The sequence below is a fragment of the Dendrobates tinctorius genome, unplaced genomic scaffold (assembly GCF_039654945.1).
Source record: "Dendrobates tinctorius isolate UK_male_01 unplaced genomic scaffold, ASM3965494v1 ptg000034l, whole genome shotgun sequence".
Lineage (NCBI taxonomy): Eukaryota > Metazoa > Chordata > Amphibia > Anura > Dendrobatidae > Dendrobates > Dendrobates tinctorius.
In genome coordinates, this window is record NW_027361702.1 from 12,836,002 (window position 1) to 12,861,112 (window position 25,111).

A 25,111-nucleotide genomic window follows, 5' to 3' on the forward strand; every position below is an offset into this window, starting at 1 on the left:
ACGCATTCGTATGCGTTTTCGTGCGTATGCTTTTTTGTAGTGTGCGCCTAGGCACGTCCGACGCAACCTGTTGCATTTTTGGGTCCGTCCAACTGTGTCAAAAAAGTGACAAAATAACGCATTACAGTATATGGGAACGCAGGCGAGCTCATGTCCATGCGCACACCTGCGTTTAAAATCGCATGCGTTTTAAGAGTTAACATGGCTAGAAACTGGTTAAAACGCATGCGCCTAAAAAACGCAAACGCATGCAAAACGTATGATGCGTTTTTTGCATGCGTTTCTATTGCGCACGAAGCGCAGCGCTAAAAAACGCTAATGTGAAAGTAGCCTAAGACGGTTTCTATGAGGGTCCAAAAAGACATAATGGTGGACTATGTGTGTAGTGATGGGGGGAACAAAAGGAGTTATGGCAGGTATTTATAAGAACTTAATGCACACCTTTTTAACTAATTACCAGATTAAGGCTAAAGAGAAGTGGGAAGACGAATTGGGGCCGATAGAAGAGGATAAGTGGGAGGCGATTATGGAATATATCCCCCAACTGTCACTGAGTGAGCCAGGTAGACTCTCACAAATATATGTGCTCCATAGAGTATATAGGACACCTGAAAGACTATTTACGGCAGGACGGAGATGGACTTCTGGATGCCCTCATCGTCAGGCTGATGGAGCCGAGATTTTACACATGTTGTGGCAGTGCTCCAGACTGGACTCATACTGGACAGCCGTTATTAACTCTATAGAGGGAGTGTCTGACTGTAGAATTGAGAGGGATCCTGTGGTTTGTATTTTGGGTTATGTGGAGGAGAATCAGATTCAAAATCAGTTCAAACTGGCGATAGCTAGGTTGTTATACATTGCATGTAAATTAATAGCCAGGCACTGGATAAATGAAGAACCGCCGACGATACAAGAATTTAATAGACAATCAGACTTTATTGCAAATATGGATAAAGGTATTTATGCCAAAAGAAAAAGGGAAAACACGTTCAATTCATTGTGGACACCGTGGGTGGAGAGACGATGATCCCGAAAGGAGGACGTACTTCTGAGTATATGTTGCTGTTTTTTCTATAAGGGGGGAGGGAGGGGATGCGCTGTAATTGAAAATATGTGACCTTGTTGGACACTGTAATGTCTGCACTTCGTTTTCTGTTTGAATTTCGTTAGTAAAAATGTATCTGATTAAAAAAAAAAAAAATTAGTGTCAACTTTTTTTCAGTATATGTTGTGACAACCTTCCAGCTGTACTAGCCGGCATTAGGTCTTAATGAATGCAGCTTTGCTGTGGTCCACAGGTGGTGATCCTTTGTCCTCAGTAACTTGGGGGTCTCTGAAGCCGGAGCAGCAGACGGACCACTGTGGGAGCAGCTTAGAGCAGCAGATCCGCATTGCTTCAATCTCTTGCTGACAGCAGCTCTCCTTATAATTGTTTACTGTGGAAACACAATAACATCACCATATTGTGCGGACTGTATGGGGCAGAACGTGTTATGACAACGTGCTTATTACGGCGTACACTGCAGGCATTGTTGGATCGCACACGCGGCCTTCTGACACGGATCCTTTCTCTTAGGCATCACTCACCTGTAGGAAAGAGGCAATAATCAATATATATATATGGGTCATTGGTAAAGCAATCACAACATATGGAAGCAATAACAACGTTTATTGGAACTTGTCTTACACGAACAACGCATTTCGGAGCGTTATGGGCTCCTCTCTCAAACATAAAGACCCATGTACTGTATTTTCAAAATATTGGACATAACTTAGTATAATACACCTTGGGTTAAGACAGCAGAAAATAGGAAAAATAAGTGGCCTACTAAGCATCACAATGCTGCCTGGCCGCCTTACTGAATGTTCAGCTACTGGAAGAAAAAACGTATTTCCTCGCAGAAGCCTCCGGCTTTCAGTCATAGGGCCGTGCACGGACCTGCACCACTCACTATACTGTATACACTCCCCGACACTTTGACAGATCAATATGCACAAATATGCTGAACCCAGAGCGGTCAAAGTTCTGGGGCATGCTTTCCACAAAGTGAGGGGTGCAGTGAATGGAGGCCATAGCCGTTCTGTGGATATCCCAACGACTAAGAGCCTTTCACACTGCGTTCTTTGCTACATTCAGTGGTCATGTCAGGGCTTAAATCTCAGCCCCCCCAGCAAAGTAAGATTCAGGCACATATGCAGTCGGTGCCATTGTTAGGAATACCTGCTGTGGACAAAATTGTCCTCCTCTGGTTTCCTGATTGCGGGAAGAGTTAGCACGCACTTTGGGGGTGCGACTACACATGGTGGTGACTCCAGTGTGGAAGTGGTGAGCTATGTGGAAACACAGGTCACCATGCTTCCATTGGTTTCATGGCCCAGGAGACAAGGGATGCTGCCTTGCCTGGTGTTAGCCAAAGGTGGGAATTTGTGCACCCTGCTTTACAGGTGAGCAGGGAGAGGCTCCATGGACATGACTGGGAGGAATGCATCACCCGATTATTACCCTTGGATTAGGGCTGGCTTTATAAGGCCTCTGTTGTGAACACTCTGGACCTGATTTCTGAGTTTGGGCTCCCTCTGGTGGTTGCTGCGGGTAGTGGAACTGGTCGGGTGGACATAAGTCAATCACCTGAAGAGGATGAGTGGAGGTCAGGTGTTAGACTGGGAAGATTTAAGTGAGCAAGCTTCCCTCAGTTGTTGCTGGTGATTTGGTTTTCTTCCTGTGCATTTTGAAGTCTGCTTGTCCAATGCTTGGTCCTGCATCGTTCACATAAGTTATTTGTTTGCTGGATATCAGTATCCGTTACCCCTGATTTATTTTCCAGTTAAAGGTGCTAGTTGGTTTACCAAGCTTGATCTTACGGGGGCGTATAACCTTATTCGCATCAAGCACGGTGATGAATGGAAGACGGCGTTTAATACTCCTGAGGGACATTTTGAGTACCTAGTGATGCCTTTTGGGCTCACTAATGCCCCTTCCGTCTTCCAATATTTCATGAATGATATTTTCCGGGACTTTGTGGATAAGTTTTTGATCATTTATTTGGACAATATTTTTTCCAGTGATTAGGATTCTCATGTGGAACATGTTCGGACTGTGTTCCGGATTTTGAGGGAAAATGCTCCGTATGTTAAGGGATCGAAATGTCTCTTTGGCGTACAAAATATTTCGTTTTTGGGATTCATTTTGTCACCATCTGCTATTGAAATGGACTCGGCCAAGGTACAGGCCATTTATGATTGGGTTCAGCCCACTTCCTTGAAGGCTCTCCAGAAGCTTTTGGGTTTTGCTAATTTCTACCATAAATTCATAAGTAATTTTTCTGGTATTGTTAAACCACTGACGGATTTGACCAAAAAGGGTGCTGATATGGTGAATTGGTCTCCAGAGGCAGTCTCGGCGCTTCAGGAGCTTAACCCCTTTCTGACATCAGACGTACTATCCCGTCCATGGGACCCGGGCCCCTATGCCCATGGACGGGATAGTACGTCTAGCGCGATCAGCGGCGCCCACGTGGTGAGCGACGCTGATCGCGGCCGGGTGTCAGCTGATTATCACAGCTGACACCCGGCACAATGTGTCAGAGGCGGTCACGGACCGCCCCCGACACGTTAACCCCTTGCACACCGCGATCAAACATGATCGCGGTGTACCGGGGGTTAAAGGGAAGAATCGGCAGGGAGGGGGCTCCCTCCGTGCTTCCCTGAGCCCCCCACGGCAGCGCAATGTGCAGCGCTGCTGCGGGGGGCTCCTTTCCTGCAGGCCCCCGAATCCAAGATGGCGATGGGGGCCTTCGGGGGCCTGCAGGGAGCTGGCTTCCTCAGTGCCTGCAAAGCGCAGGCATGAGGAAGTCTGCAGTAGTGCCTGTGACAGATCGCTGATCTGTCACAGTGATCTGTGATGTGACAGATCAGCGATCTGTCACAGGACAGTGATGTCCCACCTGGGACTATGTAATAAAGTTAAAAAAAAACTAAAAAAAGTGTTAAAATAATTTAAAAAAAAAAAAAAAAATCGCCAAATTAGAAAAAAAAAAAATAAAAAATAGTCCCCCAATAAATCCATTTTTTGGAAATAATAAAAAAAAAACACAATAAAAGTACACATATTAGGTATCGCCGTGTCCGTAACGACCCGCCCTATGAAACTGTCCCATTAGTTAACCCCTTTAGCGAACCCCTTAAAAAATAAAAATAAAAAACTAAGCAAAAAATAATGATTTATTATCATACCGCCAAACAAAAAGTGTAATAACGCGCGATCAAAAAGATGCATATAAAAATCCATGGTACCGCTGAAAACGTCATCTTGTCCCGCAAAAAACGAGCCGCCATACAGCATCATCAGCGAAAAAATAAAAAAGTTATAGCTCGCAGAATAAAGCGATGCAAAAATAATTATTTTTTATATAAAATAGTTTTCATTGAATAAAACCACCAAAACATAAAAAAAACCTAAATGAGGTATCGCTGTAACCGTACTGACCCGAAGAATAAAACCGCTTTATCAATTTTACCACATGCGGAACCGTGTAAACGCATCGCCCCAAAAGAAATTCATGAAACGCTGGTTTTTGTTCATTCTGCGTCCCAAAAATCGGAATAAAAAGCGATCAAAAAATGTCACGTGCCCGAAAATGGTACCACTAAAAAAAGTCAACTCGTCCCGCAAAAAATAAGACCTCACATGACGCGGTGGGTCAAAATACGGAAAATTATAGCTCTCAATATGTGGTGATGCAAAAACTATTTTTACAATAAAAAGCGTCTTTTAGCGTGCGACAGCTGCCAAACATAAAAACCGCTATAAATAGTAAATCAAACCCCCCGTTATCACCCCCTTAGTTAGGGAAAATAAAATTAAAAAAATTTATGTATTTCCATTTTCCCATTAGGGTTAGGGCTAGGGTTAGGTCCAGGGCTAGGATTAGGGCTAGGGTTAGGGCTGAGATTAGGGTTAGGGGTGTGTTGGGGTTCGGGTTGGAGTTAGAATTGGGGGTTTCCACTGTTTGGGCACATCAGGGGCTCTCCAAATGCAACATGGCATCTGATCTCAATTCCAGCCAATTCTGAGTTGAAAAAGTCAAATGGTGCTCCTTCCCTTCCAAGCTCTGCCATGCGCCCAAACAGTGTTTTACCCCAACATGTAGGGTATCAGCCTACTCAGGACAAATTGCAAAACAATTTTTGGGGTCCAATTTCTCCTGTTACCCTTAGGAGAATAAAAAATTGGGGGCAAAAATATCATTTATGTGGAAAAAAATGATTTTTTTATTTTCACGTCCGAGTGTTATAAAATTCTGTGAAGCACTTGGGGGTTCAAAGTGCTCACCACACATCTAGATAAGTTCCTTAGGGGGTCTAGTTTTCAAAATGGGGTCATTTGTGGGGTGTTTCCACTGTTTAGGTACATTAGGGGCTCTCCAAAGGCAACATGACACCCGCAGACCATTCCATCAAAGTCTGCATTCCAAAACGTCACTACTTCCCTTCCGAAGCCCGACGTGTGCCCATACAGTAGTTTTCTCCCACATATGGGGTATCAGCATACTCAGGACAAATTGGACAACAACTTTTGGGGTCCAATTTCTCCTGGTATCCTTGGGAAAATAAAAAAAATGGTGACTAAAAGATCATGTTTGTGGAAAAAATAAATTTTTTTTATTTTCACGCCCGGGCGTTATAAACTTCTGTGAAGCACTGGGGGGTTCAAAGTGCTCACCACACATCTAGATAAGTTCCTTGGGGGGTCTAGTTTACAAAATGGTGTCATTTGTGGGGGGTTTCCACTGTTTTGGTACATCAGGGGTTTTCCAATCGCGACATGGTGTCCGATCTCAATTCCAGCCAAAAACGTCAAATGGCGCTGCTTCCCTTCCGAGCTCTGCCATGCGCCCAAATAGTGGTTTACCCCCACATGTGGGGTATCAGCGTACTCAGGACAAATTGCACAATAACTTTTAGGGTCCTGTTACCCTTGGGAAAATAACAATTGGGGTGAAAAGATCATTTTTGTGGAAAAAATATGACTTTTTTAATTGTACCACTGTACGTTATAAACTTCTGTGAAGCCCTTGTGGGTTCAAAGTTCTCACCACATATCTAGATAAGTTCCTTGGGGGTGTCTAGTTTCCAAAATGGGGTCACTTGTAGGGGGTTTCCACTGTTTAGATACATCAGGGACTCTCCAAACGTGACATGGCGTCCGATCTGAATTCCAGCCAATTTTGCATTGAAGTCAAATGGCGCTCCTTCCATTCTGAGCTCTGCCATGCGCCGAAACAGTCGTTCCCCCCCACATATCAGGTATCAGCGTACTCAGGACAAATTGCACAATAACTTTTGCAGTCCAATTTCTCCTGTTACCCTTGGTAAAATAAAAAAAAATGAACCTGAAGTATTTTTTTTGTGAAAAAAAGTTAGATGTTCATTTTTTTTTTAAATATTCAAAAAAATTCCTGTGACGCACCTAAAGGGTTAATAAACTTCTTGAATGTGGTTTTGAGCACCTTAAGGGGTGCAGTTTTTAGAATGGTGTCACTTTTGGGTATTTTCTATCATATAGACCCCTCAAAGTGGCTTCAAATGTGATGTGGTCCGTAAAAATATAATGATGTTGCAAAAATGAGAAATCGCTGGTCAATTTTTAACCCTTATAACTTCCTAACAAAAAAAAATTTTGGTTCCAAAATTGTGCTGATGTAAAGTAAACATGTGGGAAATGTTGGTTATCAAGTTTTTTGTGTGCCGTATCTCTGTGATTTAAGGGCATAAAAATTCAAAGTTGGAAAATTGCAAAATTTTCAAAATTTTCCATTTTTCTCACAAATAAACGCAAGTTATTTGAATGAAATTTTACCACTATCATGAAGTACAATATGTCACGAGAAAACAATGTCAGAATCACCGGGATCCATGGAAGCGTTCCATTGTTATGACCTCATAAAGGGACAGTGGTCAGAATTGTAAAAATTGGCCCGGTCATGAACGTGCAAACCACCCTTGGGGGTGAAGGGGTTAAGCGGAGACTCACTGCTCCTCCGGTCTTACGGCAACCTGTGGTTTTACTCCCATTTCAGGTGGAGATAGATGCTTCTGAGATTGGTGCAGGAGCCGTTTTGTCTCAAAGAGATCCTGTAACCTCTAAGATGAATCCCTGTGCCTTCTTTTCTCGAAATATTTCCCCATCTGAACGTAACTATGATGTGGGGAATCGGGAATTGTTGGCCTGGAAGTGGGCATTTGAAGAGTGGAGACATTGGTTGGCGGGAGCCAGACATCAAGTTGTGGTCCTCACCGACTACAAGAACTTGATCTATCTCGAATCAGCTAAGCAATTGAATCCTAGACAGGCTAGGTGAGCCTTGTTTTTCACGCGTTTTAATTTTGTGGCCTCCTTTCTTCTGGGCACTAAGAATGTTTAGGGGGATGCCCTCTCTAGGGGTTTCTTTGCAGATTCTCTTGATGTGACCGAGCCTGCTAGCATTCTAAATAAGGGTGTGGTTCTTTCCGCCATTTCACCCGATTTGAGACGTGCCCTGGAGGAATTTCAGGAGGACAAACCTGAACGTTGCCCTATGGGGAAATTGTATGTCCCTGACCAGTGGAGGAGAAGAGTAATGTCTGAAATTCATTGCTCCGCGTTAGCTGATCATCCTGGTATTTTTGGTACCAGAGATTTGGTGAGTCGGACTTTTTGATGGCCTGACTTATCTCGTGATGTCAGGAATTGTGTGCAGTCCTGTGGGACTTTTTCAGTCCAAAAGTCTGTTCTCGTTCTAGTGGCTTGTTAATGCCTCTGCCGGTGCCCAGGAGGCCATGGACCCATATCTCAATGGATTTTATTTCTGATCTCCCTGTCTCTCAGAGAATGACGGTTTTCTGGGTGATCTGTGATAGATTTTCTAAGATGGTCCATCTTGTACCACTCCCAAAGTTGCCATCGTCTTCTGAGTTGGTGCCCTTGTTTTTACAACAGGTGGTTTGTTTGCACGGTATTCCTGAAAACATTGTGCCTGATAGTCCAGTTTGTTTTCAGATTGTGGAGAGCTTTTTGTTCTAAACTGGAAATTCAGTTGTCTTTCTCCTCTGCATTTCATCTCAGACCAATGGGCAAACTGAGAGAACAAACCAGACTTTGGAAACCTATTAGAGATGTTTTATATCTGCTGATCAAGATGACTGGGTCTCATTTTTGCCCTTGGCCGAATTTGTTCTAAATAATAGGGCTATTCTGCCACTTTGATGTCTCCTTTTTTCTGCAACTTTGGGTTTCATCCTCGATGTTCTTCAGGGCAGGTGGAGGTTTCGGCCTGCCCAAGTGTGGATTCTGTGGTAGAGAGAATGAAGCAGATTTGGGATCAAGTAGTGGATAAGTTGTCTCACTCTCAGGAGAAGGCCCAACGGTTTGCCAGCCAACCGGCATAGAACCATTGGTCCTCGGTTTAAAGTGGGTGACATGGTTTGGTTGTCCTCAAAAAATATTCTTATGAATGTTGCATCTCCAAAATTGAAGCCAAGGTTCATTGGACCTTATAAGATTTTGGAAATCCTTAATCCTATTTCTTTCCGTTTGGCCCTTCCAGTAACATTTAAGATTCACAACGTTTTTCATAAATCTTTGTTGAAAAGGTTTGTGGAGCCAGTAGTTCCCATGGCTGCACCCCCTGATCCTGTATTGGTTAAGGGTAATCTGGAGTATGAGGTAGAGAAGGTATTGGATTCTCGTCAGGCTAGACAGAGACTCCAGTACTTGGTCAAGTGGAAAGGTTATGGTCAGGAGAATAATTCTTGGGTGTCTGCTTCTGACATTCATGCCGAGAGATTGGTTCGCGCCTTTCACCGGGCCCATCCTGATCGGCCTGGTGGCTTGGATGACGGTTTGGTGACCCCTCCTCAAGGGGGGGTACTGTTGTGAACACTCTGGACCTGACTTTTGAGTTTGGGCTCCCTCTGGTGGTTGCTGCGGGTAGTGGAACTTGTCGGGTCGACAGAAGTCAATCACCTGAAGAGGATGAGTGGAGGTCAGGTGTTACAGACTGGGAAGATTTAAGTGAGCAAGCTTCCCTCAGTTGTTGCTGGTGATTTGGTTTTCTTCCTGTGCATTTGGAAGTCTGCTTGTCCCCTGCTTGGTCCTGCATCGTTCAGATAAGTTATTTGTTTGCTGGAATCTTTTTGCATTTGATAGTTTTTGCCTTTCTCTGCTTTCTGCTTTGCTGTGTGGGTTCAGCATTGTTCCCTGTTGGGATCGGTGCTGGACCCCGCTCCATATGTCACAGCTTATTTCAGTCTGTTCAGTATTGCTAATCCTCTGTTAAATCAGTATCTTTTGCTTTGCTTCCAGTTCACACTAGAAGGCTGTTCTAGTGGGAGGAAAGGTCGTGTGGCCTCAGTATTTTTACATATCAGACGTGTTGGATTTTTTAGGGTTTTTGTGCGATTGCAGACAGTATCTTTCCTGTCCTGTTCTATCTAGACAGTTTGGGCCCCATCATTTGCTTACTCTATTTTCTGCCTGTGTTTGTGCCTCATCTTGTCTCACCAGCAATATTTGTTTGGGGGCTATCTATTCCTTTGGGGTTCTACTCCGGGGAAGTTTAGCTTTCCCCTTTGTTGCTTTAGGCTTAGTTAACTCTTTGGCTGTGCCGAGGCGTCTAGGGCTTCGTAGTTACATCCCACGGCTAATTCTAGTTGTGTTGTTAGGTTTAGGGGTCTGCAGTCCGCTAAGTTACCAACCTCTCTGGTTTTCTGGTTGCCTAGCTTATTCCCAGGCTATCCTCCTTGGTGACCTAATCATAACAGGCCTCCTTCTAATCCAGTCCAGTCCTGTGTATTCAGTTCCCTTGCGTAGTGATATGGCAAGTGTCTCCAGGTTGAGCTCTGGTTACTTCTCCGTAGTTGCTAATGGTCCTTATTCATCAACTATTGTCCCGGGGTTTCCCTTTGGTTTTCAATTTTGTGTTTTTTTGTTAGCTTTGGATTTACTCTTGTACCTGACTCCATATCGTCCACGTCACCAGACACGACCTACCCTGTGACAGCAGTCTGGGAAGGTCTCTATAAAGCCCCCCTCCCCTTCAGGAGTGGGTGAAGAATATCCTGGCCCTTAAGGAGTTGACCAGCAGTGGTGGCTTGTGCAAAGTGCGTCTGTGACACTACTTTTCCTGGTCCGATGCGAGTCATTACAGACAGGGCTGTGGAGTCGGAGTCAGAGTCATGGAGTCGGTGCTCATTTTGGTGAAGTCAGAATAAAATGGACCGACTCCTAAAATATATAATAAATTGGGTACAGTAGTTCAATGCAGAATGTGCTGAATATTTTTTCATAGGAATTTGGGAAAGTTATGAAATGTCCTATAAATGGCTGTTCTATTCCTGATCTAAGGCTACATTCACACACAGCGTTTTTGCTGCGTTTTTTGAGGATACGTTTTTCAGCTGCAAAAGCAGATCAGCTTTTTAAAAAAACCGCATCACCTGAAAGGTTTTTGAGCTCATAGATAATGTTTTCAATATCAAACCATCAGACCAGCACCAATAGATGTCAATTTTAGTGTAGAATTTTCTGCTATAAATTAGCTGCAGATTGTCTGCTGCAACTACTTAGTGCATGTGAATGGACCTTAAGGATTCATTAACATGTCTCCTAACCTCTGTGGAATGTCCATGACTGTAGATCTACAGCTATTCTGGTGTAGATAATTCTACACGAAAATCTCTATGTAGCTCTATGGATTTAGGTGCAGGTTTCAGTGCAGGATTTTAGCCCCTTGTCTGAATGGCTGGAATCTCCTTTGCATATTGGCAGCATACATTCACATGCAGGGAGATAAGTAGCTTGACCCTGGCCCCATAGCAAAGTTTTGAAGGGGCCTGGGCCTCCCTTCCTCCATGATGCCCTGCCCCTTTAGCCACGCCCCCTGCCAACAGCATGAAATGAAGTTCCAATGCTGAATTAGTGCTGGGAAGAGGGTACACCATACTCTCGGCAGGGGCTTAATTAATATTCACCACCTGCTGCCACACGCTGCGTTCCTCTGCTTTGATACAGGACCTGGAATGATGTATGCAATCATGTGATCGCTCACATCTGAGGATCTGCATCAAAGCAGAGTGAGGAACGCAGCGCAGCAGGCGGTATTAATTTATCCTTGCCACGCTCCAGTAGGAGACAGGCACCTACCAGAGCATGGTAGATCCAGGGGGCCCGCTGTTCATGGGTGCATTACACCCCTTGGCGACAGGCCCCCTGACTGCCCGGGGGGCAATGGCGTCCCCTGCCTACATGGTAGGTATGCCACTGCTGCACTGCATGTCATTTTTTTTAACTGTGCATTTTGTCATCAGCATGTGGATGGGATTTAGACATGTACGCTGCATATGACCCCGACCTAATGAACCGTTGAGTTAGTATGCTTTTTTTTCACAAATACAGTGGCATGAAAAAGATTAGGCACCCTGGTCAAAATTACTGTTATTGTGAACAGTTAAGCAAGTTGAAGATAAAATGATCTCTAAAAGGCCTAAAGTTAAAGATGACACATTTGTTTTGTATTTTAGGCTAAAAAGTAATACACAGTCATTTTTTCACATTTTAAAAATTACAAAAAGAAAAATGGTCCGATGCTAAAGTTTGGGCACCTTTGGAGATTTGTGTGCTCAGATAACTTTGACCAAGGTTTCAGACCTTAATTAGCCTGTAAGGGTTATGGCTTGTTCACCATCATCGTTAGGAAAGGCCAGCTGATGCAGATTCCAAAGGTTTAGAAACACATAGCCTCCTCTAACCTTGTGCGAAAAAAGAGCCACCATGGGTTCTTTTAAGCAGCTGCCTAGCACTCTGAAAATGAAAATGGTGGAGGCCTACAAAGCAGGAGAAGGCTATAAGAAGATGGCAAAGCATTTTCAAGTTGTCCTTACCTCAGTTCAATATGCAATTCAGAAATGGCAGTTTACAGAAACAGTGGAGGTCAAGATAAGGTCTGGAAGGCCAAGCAAAATTTCAGAGAGAGCTGCTCGTAGGATTGCTAGAAAGGCATATTAGAACCCCCACTTGACTGCAAAAGACCTTCAGAAAGATTTAGCAGATTCTGGAGTTGTGGTAATTGTTCTACTGTTCAGAGACACCTTATCAAATATGGCCTTCATGGAAGAGTCATCAGAAGAAAACCTCTACTGCACCCTCACCATAAAATTCAGCATCAGAGGTATGCAAAAGAACATCTAAACAAGCCCAATGCATTTTAGAAACAAGTCCTGTGAATCGTTGGAGTTAAAATAAAATTCTTTGGTCGCAATGATAAAGGTATGTGCAGAGAAAAAAATGCATAGAATTTCAGGAAAAGAACATCTCTCCAACCATTAAGCTTGGGGATGGATCAATCATGCTTTGGAGTTGTGTTGCAGACAATGGCACAGGAAACATTTTATGGGTAGAGCGAAGAATGGATTCAATGAAATTTCAACAAATTCTTGATGCAAACATAACACCATGTGTAAAAAAGCTGAATTTGAAAACAGGATGGCTTCTACAAATGGATAATGATCACACACACATCAAAATCCACAATAGACTACCTCAAAAGGCGATAGCTAAAGGTTTTTCAATGGCCCTCACAGTCCCCCGATTCGATCATCATTGAAAATCTGTGGCTAGCCCTCAAAATAGCAGTGCATGCAAGACGACCCAGGAATCTCACAGAAATGGAAGAATTTTCCAAGGAAGAATGGATGAAAATCCATCAAACAAGAATTGAAAGACTCTTGGCTGGCTACTAAAAGCGTTTACAAGCGGTGATATTTTTAAAAGGGAGTGCTACTAGGTACTAACTATGCAGGGTGCCCAAACTTTTGTACTGGCCTATTTTCCTTATTGTAATTTTTAAAATGTAAAAAATGACAATATATAATTTTTTTGGCCTAAAATACAGAGAAAATGTGTCATCTTTAACTTTAGCCCTTTTAGAGATCATTCCATCTTCAACTTGCTTAACAGTAATTTTGACCAGGGGTGCCCAGACTTTTACATGCCACTGTACTTCTTACATGTTTGCTCGTTTTTCCTGATGTAAACCTTTTATTATCATGGAATTCTGCATTTTGCTAGTTTTTGCTGCCATTAATCCTTTCACGACTTTGAAAATGTGACATTTTTGAAGCATTTTTAAACAGGAATATATCATTTTCCACTGGGACAATATATGGCATAGAAAAAACTATTGTTTAGCCTCTTCACACCAGATTTTGCTTCAATTTAACGTTTCTATTATAAAATCAGAAAATCTGAAGCAAAATGTGAGTTTTTAATGTGAGATACGAACAACAGATGCTTCTGATTAGGAAAATTTATTGTGAATTCATCCCAAAATTCTCTGTCTGCTACTTGTTACTTTTTATTTTGTCTCTCATTATTTCCCATTATTTCCTGTACTAATACTTTCACTTTTAATTAGGAAGTGGACACACCCATTTTTAGGGTTGTGGATCGCACTAAATATAAAATATAAGAAAGTGCGATCGCAACCCGGGGTCCACAGTGCAGAGATGGTAACCTGCTGCTCGGTCATGGCGGAGTACTAACTGAGCACCGGCGGGTTAACCACTGACCCAGTGTGTACAGGAGTGAACTCTGTTACTTCACAGAGCCTCTGGAACAGATGCCAGAGCCTATTAACTTCACAGGACTCGGCAGGAGGAGCGCTATTGAACGGTCACAGGACCCTGCCCCAGAGACAAGGGATAGGGTCCCTCTAGACCATCAGTGCTCGGTGCCTCAGCTGCGATGCCAGCAGAAAAGTAATATAAATGTACAAGTAGCGCACAAGTGTGCAAGGCGCCACTCTGGCATGCACCACTAAGCAGCCAGGGTTGGGCTAACCAGCGCACAACTTGTGCATGGTGCTGCACTGGTGGGTGCTATGACTTGGCGCAGTACAGTAGTGCCACGTACAGGACGACACTACCGGATGCTAGTGTGTGCTGACACTTAGGAGCACGGTGGCGAGAGCAAAGCCACCCGTTGGCGCTGACTATCTCTAAACCCTATAACAAGCACAACCAAAGGGAGGGAGTCATAAGGATTCATTCACCAGATACATGCATCCATCATCACATATTCCACTAACAATATGAGTCTACATTAGCGCATGGCCGAGCGGCCATGTGAGTCTTTTATAGTGGCGACCTTCCGGGACCTTCCCCGTGGTCCAATCGGAACAGGCAGGGGACCTGAGCATGTGACCCCTGAACTCCAATCGGAGGCTGAGCCACGGGCATGCTCAGTGGAGCGAAAAAGGGACTTAGTCCCAGGAGCTGCTTGCTGCTGGCTAGTGCAGGCTGCTATAGCTGAACCAGGGATGGCAGCAGCAACCAACCCGACAGCACTAGCCTGAGCAAGGCACCGGGAATGACGTCTTTGCTGAGCAGGCTCCTCTGCGGCCGGGACTGAATGGGAGACCGCAGAAGGCAAGGCTCGGGATTCCTCCTGTGCAGAGGGAGAAGCCTAACAGCCGTATCTTGATATTTGGAACAAGAGACAATCTCCATCTACTGGCCCAAAGTAAAGAGTGGTTTGCTGATGGCATGTTTTCCACTACACCATCCCTGTTCAAGCAACTTTATACAATCCATATAGTCCACAGCGGCCTTGTTGTTCCTGTAGTGTAGGCCTTGCTGACAGACAAGAGCCGTTCAACATACCAGAGATTGCTACAAGAGCTAAAGAACATGCAACCTGGACTGCAGCCACACAACCTGATGTTGGATTTTGAACTAGCTGCAATCCAGGCATTTGAGAGTGAATTCCGCAAACTCGAGATGACCGATTGCTTCTTCCACCTATCACAGTCAGTTTGGCGTAAAGTTCAAAATGAAGGACTCAAGGTGCAATATCAAGGTGACCATGAATTTGCTCGTTGGATATGCATGATACCTGCCCTTGCCTTTCTACCAACACAGAATGTTGTGCCTTCATTTGAAGAGTCAGTGGAGAATCCTGACCTTCCACAAGAAGCCATACCCATTGCCAACTATTTTGAAGATACCTATATGGGTCGAATGACTCTGTAGGGGGTGGGCTGACCTATGGACCTGTCTGATAAAGATGGAAATGTAAAAGAGATGATGTATACAATGCTTTATTCTGACTTAAATGTATATGTGTGGGACAACAGCTAGAATTAGCGGAAGATGGTGTAGTAACTGGTTTTGGCCACAAGATGAGGATATAGAGTAGTGAGAAAAGGACTCAACAGCAAGCCTTAGGCTAGGGAAACTGCATAGTCATGGTGGGCGGAGTTACGGGATTGGGAAAGGGATTTCCAGAAGGAGGCGCTATAAGGAGGGAGAGTCCCAGGGGCAGGATAGACACCCAGGAGGAATAGAGAAGCAGGAAGAGCTCAGGAGAGGACGGAGGAAGAAGCTCAGGAAAGAAAGAAGAGAAAGGAATGGTTACTCGGAGAGGGGGGGTGGCCCTGAGAGGACAGCTGCAGAACAGGACGGCAGTGACTAACGGAGGTCTGGGGTACAGGACGGTTGGACACTGAAGAGTGAGTGTAACAGCGGGCAGACTCGGTCGGGGGAAGTGCTGTGACCGTGGGCCTGACGGCAGCCACAATGAAGGAACCTAGGGGACTCCACTGAACGGATGCAGAAGGAAGGTGACAGGTACCCAGGCCATGTAGCAGAAGCTGTTGTGTCTGCTGTGGATGTCAAGAGGACAGCCAATAAATTTTGGACCTGATTGAACGGATTTCTGCATGTCTCCCGTCTGTTCTGCATCCGATAGGGACTACCCCCAGTCGTCACATGTACTACAACTCGCAGAGGACATCAGGCACCTTTGTTTCCAGTTCAACTTTGGAATACGTATGAACGAACATTAAATGATCAACAGCGAACAAATAATGATGTTGAAGGATGGCACCGTAGCTTTCAAGAAACATGTGGTACTCTTTTCCCAAATATATACCGGTTCATTAACTGTCTGAAACATCATTACCCTTTATGTTTCTTGTTTAACAGTTTTAATTTATACAGTTAAAGCGTAACACTAAACAAAAAAAACAAGTTTTGCTATGTTATAGTACCTGTGGCACTCATCTTCTTTTCCAATGAAGTCCCCCATCCAGCGACTTCACTTCTGTGTGAAAAGTCCCATCCAAGATCCAGCAACAGGCTCCATGTCATGCAGGATTTCAGTGGCTACTAAGGAGGTCGTTCCGCCTTAGTAGCAGAACTTGTGGACGGACTCTAGGGGGTGTGGCTACACGGGAAGTGCAACTGTCAGGCCTCTTTCAGACTAGCGATTTTGATGGCAATTATCACAGCAGTTTAAAACCGCGACGGTAATCGCCGGCAAAACCACTAGATAGCACTCGATTTGTACAATGCAAGCCAATGGGCTCAAATCGCGGGAAAACTGTGCAGCAAAAAGCCGCACGGGTTTCCATTTTAAAACATGTTCTATCTTCCTGCCGATTACCGCCACGGTTTTAAACTGCAGCGGTAATTGCCAGGAAAACAGCAAGTCTGAAAGAGGCATCAATGTGCCCCCTATGATGTATACAGGGTTGCTGGTTCACAGCCCCCTGCAAAGCTCCCAACTCCCCATGTGCTCAGTCCCTTACTGGCTTTACACAGTGGGGAAGCCCTCCTTTTGTCCAGGATGAAGCACATGAGAGGAGGGGGAAGGGGAACTTTCAAGAGGGCTGTGAACTAGCAGCCCTGAATGTATCACAGGAAGCCTGAATCCTTCTGTAAGGGGGTGGCATTGCTATGGACAGTAGAGACAAGCTGCCCCTTTAAGAGACAGCACCCCCTTGGTTAGATCAGTGGGATGTTCTGCATTTCCCTGCTGTAAAGGCTGTTTTGGTTTCATCTGCCTGAATACAGAGGGGAGGGGCAGCTTTTCTGTGTAGAAAAGAGATTTCTGCAGTAAGCAGATGTGCCTGCCTGAGCTATGAGGAGAAGAACATTCAACCTGAGACTGTGACTTTGTAAACTATTCTGGGGATTAAAAGGTGGCTTTCCTGTCTTGCAGCGAGAAGCCACAAAGAAAAGACAAGAAAGGAACAGGCTTGGAATCTTCACACAAGGACAAGACCACGTTGCATGCACAGAGCTTCCAGGGAGGACGTAGCATCATCTTGCAGAGAACTGCAGGGGGCCCCCAGGAAGGAACTCAGACACCGAATTTACCGTGAGTGTTAACCCCGTGTGCGCACAAGTCTAGGGCTTAGGATAGGCTGCAATAAACAGAGCACGGTAGCCGTGCGGCCGAAGTAGCAGCGGCCAGTCAAGCTATAGTTAGTGTAGCAGCATACTGTACTTTATTGTATTGTTTGGCCTTTTGCAAAATACACTGATCTGTAATAGTTGGTGCTCCGTGCCATTTGTACGACCCAGCTAGAGAATATCACTTTTGTAAATTGTTTTATGTCATTGCATACCCCTGTTTACACCTTCCTAACACTGCATTCCTTGCCTGTAAATAAATTAACCCTTTGTTGTTTGCACCTCATCTTGTGTACTGTAGTCTCCCTGCATTGTGGTGGTCCCCCAGCCATCGCTTCAAGTGGCGCTGCGAGCAGGGTGACTATCACCAAGATGCAGGCAGAAGGCGGCAAGAATGCTAGTGTTAGTGGGGATGCTGTGGGCATTGGTGGAACCCCTGCAAGGACACTCCCTATGGGCACCATATTTAGTGTGCTTCCAAAATTTGATGGCAATAATATGCCCCTGTCTGATTGGGTGTCCCGACTGCAAAGCACCCTGAAGATTTATAACATCAGCACAGACCTTGAAGTGGACATTGCGCTGACTGCCTTGGAGGGAGAGGCCCGTAAAAACATCTGTCTACAGCCAGAACTCACTCGTAGTACCCTGAAGGAGCTAGTGAAATTCCTGGAAGAGATCTACGGCGAGACTGCTAGCGCAGGACACCACCGCACCAAATTTTTCTCTAGACTGCAGCAGGAAGAAGGGATATCTCAGTATGCGACAGCACTGCAAGAAGTATTGGCAGAAGTGCAAAGGAAAGAGATGGATGGGCTTGGTGGCCTGGGCTCCACAGACCGGATACTCTGGGAACAATTCATTCTGGGACTGCATAGCACATCCTTGAGGAGAGCGCTGTCAGAACGGGTCCATGTAGATGTGACTCTTTCATTCCGTCAAATCCAGGCAGAAGCAGTGGCCCGAAGCAAGGAAGACAGTTACGCGTCTGGTGTGATACGTGTCCAGGATGCCAATACCAGAGGGGACCCAAATCATCAGGAGGCGCTGGTCCAGGTAGTGCACGACTTGCAGCGGTCTCTTGTCAGTATGCAAGATAAATTAACCCGGATGGAGCAAAGAATGGGAGAACAGCAGTCTGACTCAAAGCACTCATATAGCCATCCTTTGGCCCGACCTTTAAGGGGGCAGTGGGTGCAAGCTCCCCCCACCAGGCATCAGAGGCACGAAGAGAGGCTTGGTTTGCCCCTCGGCGAAGAGGAGGTATCCAATGCTGGGAATGTGGAGGACAAGGGCACCTTGCCAGGGACTGCCGGAATTATGCTCAAAGCCAGCAACAGCCCCCGTTAAACTACCAACCCCCACAGTAACGCGGCACTCTGTGGGGGAAGCAAGAAGAGAGGCCGCTCCTTATCATAATGAATACTTGATTGCTGGGAGTCCCATCCTGCGTGCTGAATTTGAGGGCGTTCCAGTGGATTGCTTGATAGATACCAGTTCAAAAGTGACAACGATGCCAGAATCATATTTCAAACAGCATTTTCAAGCCCTGGCTAAGCCAGAGGAGACATTGATCCGGTTGTTTGCTACCAATCAACAGCCGATCCCGGTCACAGGGATTGTGTGGATGAATATTCGAATCTGCAAGCAAGAAGTAGGAAAGAAAGGGATCCTGCTAGTCCCTGAGCCCATCAAAGAAGATATGCCTGTAGTACTGGGAATGAATATCCTATGAGAACTCGATCAGATAATGTTCACCAAACGGGGACCCAGTTACTGGAAGAAGGCTGCCACACACAAGCCTACTCAAGAAGCCCTTCAGCGATTGATCCACGTCTGTGGGACGCAGAAGAGTGTGCTGTCTTATCAGGCGGTAGGGGTCATCAGGGACACTGGGAAGGAGTCTGTAATCCTGCCTACAGAGCGAGAAAGTATATTACACCTTCCAGTGGGGACTCATCGCAACCTTGATGGGCTGGAGGTGATAGTTCAGCCTGTGGTAGGCGGAGGAGCGGACAAAGAAGTCATGATAGCTCGTACGATAGCTGTGGTCCAGCAAGGACACGTCCCCATAAGAGCTTTGAACGTGGGCCCCGGGGAAGTCACCTTGCCATGGCGGACAGATCTGGCCCGGGTGTACCTACACAAGGGCGAAGTGGTGAGTCAGAAAGAGATGTCTTAATTGCCGATCGAAGGTGCGGGGTGGACCCTGGCAGTCGCTGTGGGGCCCGAAGAGAAGCCATCCCCAGAGTGGAATGGGCGAATCATTCTTGACCAAATGGAAGTGGATGTGAAGGCTCTTGGCCTGAGCGTGTGTGGGAGATAGAAGCTATGCTGTGGGAAAATCAGGCCGCATTCGCCCGTCACACCGAAGATTTTGGCTGCACCGAAGCGATCACACACGAGGTACCGACCGGGGACGCTCGTCCAATTCGAGAACGATACCGGCAAATTCCACTCAAGGTGTACCAAGAGGTGAAGACATTACTGAGGCAGATGCTGGATTCAGGAGTAGTGCAGAGTAGTCAGAGCCCTTGGGCGGCACCCGGTGGTGCTCTTCAAGAAGAAGGATGGGACCATCCGGTTCTGTGTAGATTACAGGGAAAACCGCAAGTACTTCTCCTCCTTGGACCTAGCGAGCGGATACTGGCAAGTGGCTGTGAAAGACAAGGAAAAAACTGCCTTCATCCTCCCTATGGGATTGTTTAAGTTTAACCGGATGCCTTCGGCCTCTCCAATGCTCCAGGCACGTTTCAACGGCTGATGGAAAAGTGTTTGGGAGACTTAAACTTTGAGGCTACCCTGATCTACCTGGATGACATCAGTGTTCTCTGCCTCGTTCGAAGATCATCTTGCCCAGCTTGGACAGGTACTCGGAAGATTGCGGGCTCATAACCTGTAGGTGAAGCCAAAGAAGTGCCACCTCTTCAAGAGAGAGATCGAGTACCTGGGCCACATAGTGTCACAAGACGGAGTTCTGCCTTCACCAGAAAAAGTGGCTGCTATCCAGAAGTGGCCAGTCCCTCGTACCGTGCGGGAACTCCAGGCCTTCCTTGGACTTGCTGGGTACTACCGACGGTTTGTCAAAGATTTCGCAAAGGTGGCGGGTCCTCTGAATGAACTGCTGAGGGGGACTGCCGGAGTGCCGAAGACCCAGTGCATCTCCTGGGACCAGAGGCGAGATTAGGCCTTCCAGGCTATAAAGAATGCTCTTACTTCAGCCCCGATTTTGGCCTACGCAGATTTCAATCAACCGTTCCTGTTGTACACAGACGGTAGCCTTCATGGACTGTGCAGTACTTTCCCAAATACAGGATGGACACGGGAGTCATCGGGTATGCCAGTAGGTCCCTGCGAGACAGTGAAAGAAACCCCCATAATTACAGTTTTCCGGTTAGAGCTCCTGGCCCTCGAGTGGGCCATGACAGAGAAGTTTGCGGGCTTCCTGGCAGGGACCAAGATTCCAGTTCGAACGGACAATAATCCCCTGGCCCACCTTGAGAATGCTAAATTGGGGGCCTTAGAACAACGGTGAGTGGATCGCCTGGCCTAGTTAGACTTTACCATCCGTTATCGCTCTGCTACTGAAAATGCAAATGCCGATGGCCTGTCACGAGTGACTGTGGAAACTCAAGTGGGGGATCTCGATGAACAACTCTAAGAGGAAGAAACCCCAGACTTCCGTAAGTTCAAGACCCCAGTGGTTGCAGTCCAGTCGAAGAAGGGGGCCTGCGCACTACCCTGATCTCTGGGGAGAACCAATGAAGAGTGGGGAAATGTTCAAGATGAAGACGGAGGGCTGAGACAGCTGAAATGCTGGGTAGCGCAAAAGCGGAAGCCAGGCAAACAAGAGAGAGATAGTCTGGATGCTGAGATGAAGAGTGTCTTACACCAGTGGGATAGGCTGGAGGTGAGAGAATCGGTGCTATATCGCAAGAGGTAACAGACGAAAGATAGTGAAGTAAGGTGGCAGGTGGTCATCCCAGGAGGAATGGCCCAAGAAGTGGCTAAATGTTATAAATGAGTCACCGTAGGAGGCAAAAACAGAAATACTAGCTAAGTCCAGAAAACCAGAGAAGTTGGCAGCTATCGGATTGCAGACCCCTGAACCTAACAACAACAACTAGCAGTAGCCGTGGGGGGTTCCTACGCTGCCCTAGACCCCTCGATCACAGCCGGAGAACTAGATAGCCTAAAGACAGAAAGGGAAATCTAAACTGCCCCAGAGCAGACCCCAAAGCAATAGGCAGCCCCCCAACATATAATGACGGTGAAGCAAGATGAAAAAACACTCACACAGATAGAAAGATAGGCTGAGCAAATGATAGGGCCCAAGCTAAATAGGACAGAATACAAAAGCTGCTGTCTGCAATCCGCCAAAACCCTCTCAAAAACAAGAGTCAACAGACTGATAGGGAAAAAAGCCATGAAGACGCTAGGCTTCAAAAAGACTATATCAGTACTAAGGTATTTTCTGAAGACAGAGCAAAAAGGAATTCAGCTCACCCAGCAGGGAAAGGCATAAATCCAGAAAAACAAGGCAAAACAAAACCAAAACACAAATGCAAAAAGTAGAGCAGAAAACTTAGCTTTTGAGGAGCAGGAATCAGACTGGTCTCCAAGAATCCCTCAGAGTAATCACCCGCAAGGCAGAAGGGCGTCGGCTGCCTTATATCCAGTCAGCAATTCTAGTCACCCAGTCATCATCATTCTGCTCAGGTGCTTTGTAATCAGCCTCACTACCTTCCTTCACCAGAAGAGGGAGTTCATCAGACCTCAATGGTGAAGGGGAAAATGAACTCACAACAGTACCTCCCCCTTGAGGAGGGGTCACCGAACCCTCATCCACGCCACCAGGGCGATCAGGGTGAGCCCGATGAAAGGCACGCACCAATCTTTTGGCATGAATATCAGAGGCAGAGACCCAGGAATTATCCTCCTGACCATAACCCTTCCACTTAACCAAATACTGGAGTCTCCGTCTAGCCAGACGGGAATCCAGTATCTTCTCTACCTCATATTGCATGTTACCTTCAACTAATACAGGGTCCGGAGGTGCCACCCCAGGAACAACTGGTTCAACAAACTTCTTCAACAAGGACTTATGAAACACATTATGAATTTTAAATGTGACAGGAAGAGCCAAACGAAGAGAGACTGGATTAATATTCTCCAAAATCTTGTAAGGTCCAATAAATATAGGTTTAAACTTAGGAGAAGCCACCTTCATAGCGATATTTTTTGATGATAACCAAACCATATCACCAACCTTAAACTGGGGACCAATGGTCCTATGTCGGTTGGAAAACCGCTGGGCCTTTTCCTGGGAGAGAGATAACTTATCCACCACTTGGTCCCAGATCTGGTGCATTCTCTCCACCAGTGTCAACACCTGGGCAGGCAGAAGGCTCCACCTGCCCTGAAGGAAATCGAGGATGAAACCCAAAGTTACAAAAAAAAGGTGACATCAAAGTGGCAGAACTAGCTCTATTATTTAAAGCAAATTCGGCCAAGGGCAAAAATGAAACCCAATCATCCTGATCAGCGGAAATAAAACATCTCAAATACGACTCCAAGGTCTGGTTTGTTCTCTCCGTCTGCCCATTGGTCTGAGGGTGAAAAGCAGAGGAGAAGGACAACTGAATTCCCAGCTTGGAACAGAAAGTCCTCCAAAATCTAGACACAAACTGAACTCCTCTGTCAGATACAATGTTCTCAGGAATCCCGTGCAAGCGGACCACCTGTTGCAAAAACAGGGGCACCAATTCAGAGGAAGATTGCAACTTAGGGAGTGGTACAAGATGAACCATCTTAGAGAACCTATCACAAATCACCCAAATAACAGTCATTCTCTGAGAGACAGGCATATCAGAGATGAAATCCATTGAAATATGGGTCCATGGCCTCCTGGGGACCGGCAAAGGCATCAACAACCCACTAGAGCGAGAACAAGGTTTTGACCGGGAGCAAGACCCACAGGACTGCACAAAATTCCTGACATCACGAGACAAGGCGGGCCACCAAAAAGACCGGACTCACCAGATCTCTAGTACCAAAAATACCTGGATGACCAGCCAATGCAGAGCAATGAACTTCAGACATCACTCTCTTCTTCCACTGGTCAGGAACATACAACTTTCCACTGGGACAACGCTCAGGTTTGTCCTCCTGGAACTCTTCCAGAGCACGTCTCAAATCGGGCGAGATGGCAGAAAGAACTACCCCTTCGCCTAAGATGGTAGCAGGCTTGGTCACCACAGGAGAATCAGCAAAGAAGCTCCTAGAGAGGGCGTCTGCCTTGACATTCTTAGTGCCAGGAAGAAAAGAGACCACAAAATCAAAACGTGTAAAAAACAAGGCCTATCTAGGGTTCAAGCGTTTGGCCGACTCCAGGTAAATCAAATTCTTGTGGTCAGTGAGGACCACGACTTGATGTTTAGCTCCCTCCAACCAATATCTCCACTCCTCAAATGCCCATTTCATGGCCAACAGTTCCCGATTCCCCACATCATAGTTACGTTCAGATGGAGAGAACTTTCGGGAAAAGAAAGCACAGGGATTCATTTTAGATGTTACAGGATCCTTTTGGGACAAAACAGCTCCTGCACCAATCTCAGAAGCGTCCACCTCTACCTGGAACGGGAGTGAGACATCAGGTTGCCGCAAAACCAGGGCAGAAGTGAATCTTCGCTTCAGCTCCTGAAAGGAAGAAACAGCCTCCGGAGACCAATTCAACACATCAGCACCCTTCTTAGTCAGATCAGTCAATGGCTTGGCAATACTAGAAAATTTTGCTATAAATTTCCGATAAAAATTAGCAAAACCCAAAAACTTCTGGAGGGCCTTCAAAGAAGTGGGCTGAACCCAATCATGAATGGCCTGTACCTTGGCCGGGTCCATTTCAATAGTTGACGGAGACAAAATAAATCCCAAAAATGAAATCCTCTGTACCCCAAAAAGGCATTTCGATCCTCTGACATACAGGGAATTCTCCCTCAAGATCCGGAACACAGTCCGAACATGTTCCACACGAGAATCCCAATCCTTGGAGAAGATCAAAATATCATCCAGATAGATAATCAAAAATTTATCTACAAAGTTTCGGAAAATGTCGTTCATGAAGCACTGGAAGACAGAAGGGGCATTAGTGAGCCCAAAAGGCATCACCAGGTACTCAAAATGTCCCTCCGGAGTATTAAACGCTGTCTTCCATTCATCCCCATGCTTAATGCGGATAAGATTATACGCCCCCCTGAGGTCAAGCTTGGTAAACCAGCAAGTACCTTTAACTCTGGAGAATAGATCCGAAATCAGGGGTAACGGATACTGATATTTAATAGTAATTTTGTTGAGGGCACAATAATCAATACAAGGCCTTAATGAACCATCCTTTTTGGCCACGAAAAAAAAACTGGCACCTAAGGGTGAAGAGGATGGTCTAATATAACCCTTCTCCAATGCCTCCTTAATATAGGATCGCATAGCCTCGTGCTCGGGTACAGATAAATTGAAGAGCCGACCCTTGGGAAATTTACACCCCGGGCTCAGTTCAATTGCACAATCATAACTCCTATGAGGAGGCAAAGACGCAGACTCATTCTCACTATATACATCATAAAAGTCCGCCAAATAGTCAGGAACATCATGCGACTGAGGAGAGGTGGAAAAAAACGGAGCCTCACTAAGGGCACACCGACAACTCCAACTCACCACAGACACAGATTTCCAATCCAAAACTGGATTATGAATTTGCAACCAGGGAAACCCCAGAACAATGTATCATGCAAATTATGCAACACCAAAAATCTGCAATTTTCTTGATGGTCTGGGGCGACCCGCATTACCACCTGGGTCCAAAACTGAGGTTTATTTTTCA

The 25,111-nt window shown here is 45.9% G+C and overlaps 1 protein-coding gene across 3 annotated transcripts in view; it reads right to left on the reverse strand.

Annotated features, from left to right (window-relative positions):
- Nucleotides 1-919: 919 nt before the first annotated feature.
- The window catches only part of CMC4 (C-X9-C motif containing 4), a 44,730-nt gene continuing 20,538 nt past the window's right edge, over nt 920-25,111 (reverse strand). For all 3 annotated transcript variants that reach the window (XM_073573116.1, XM_073573117.1, XM_073573118.1), the window contains exons 3-4: nt 1,523-1,590; nt 920-1,439 (exon numbers count right to left, since the gene is read on the reverse strand). In XM_073573116.1, coding sequence (XP_073429217.1) covers nt 1,264-1,439; nt 1,523-1,583 — 237 coding nt within the window. In that variant the 5' untranslated portion in view covers nt 1,584-1,590 and the 3' untranslated portion in view covers nt 920-1,263. The remainder of the gene's footprint in view (nt 1,440-1,522; nt 1,591-25,111) is intronic.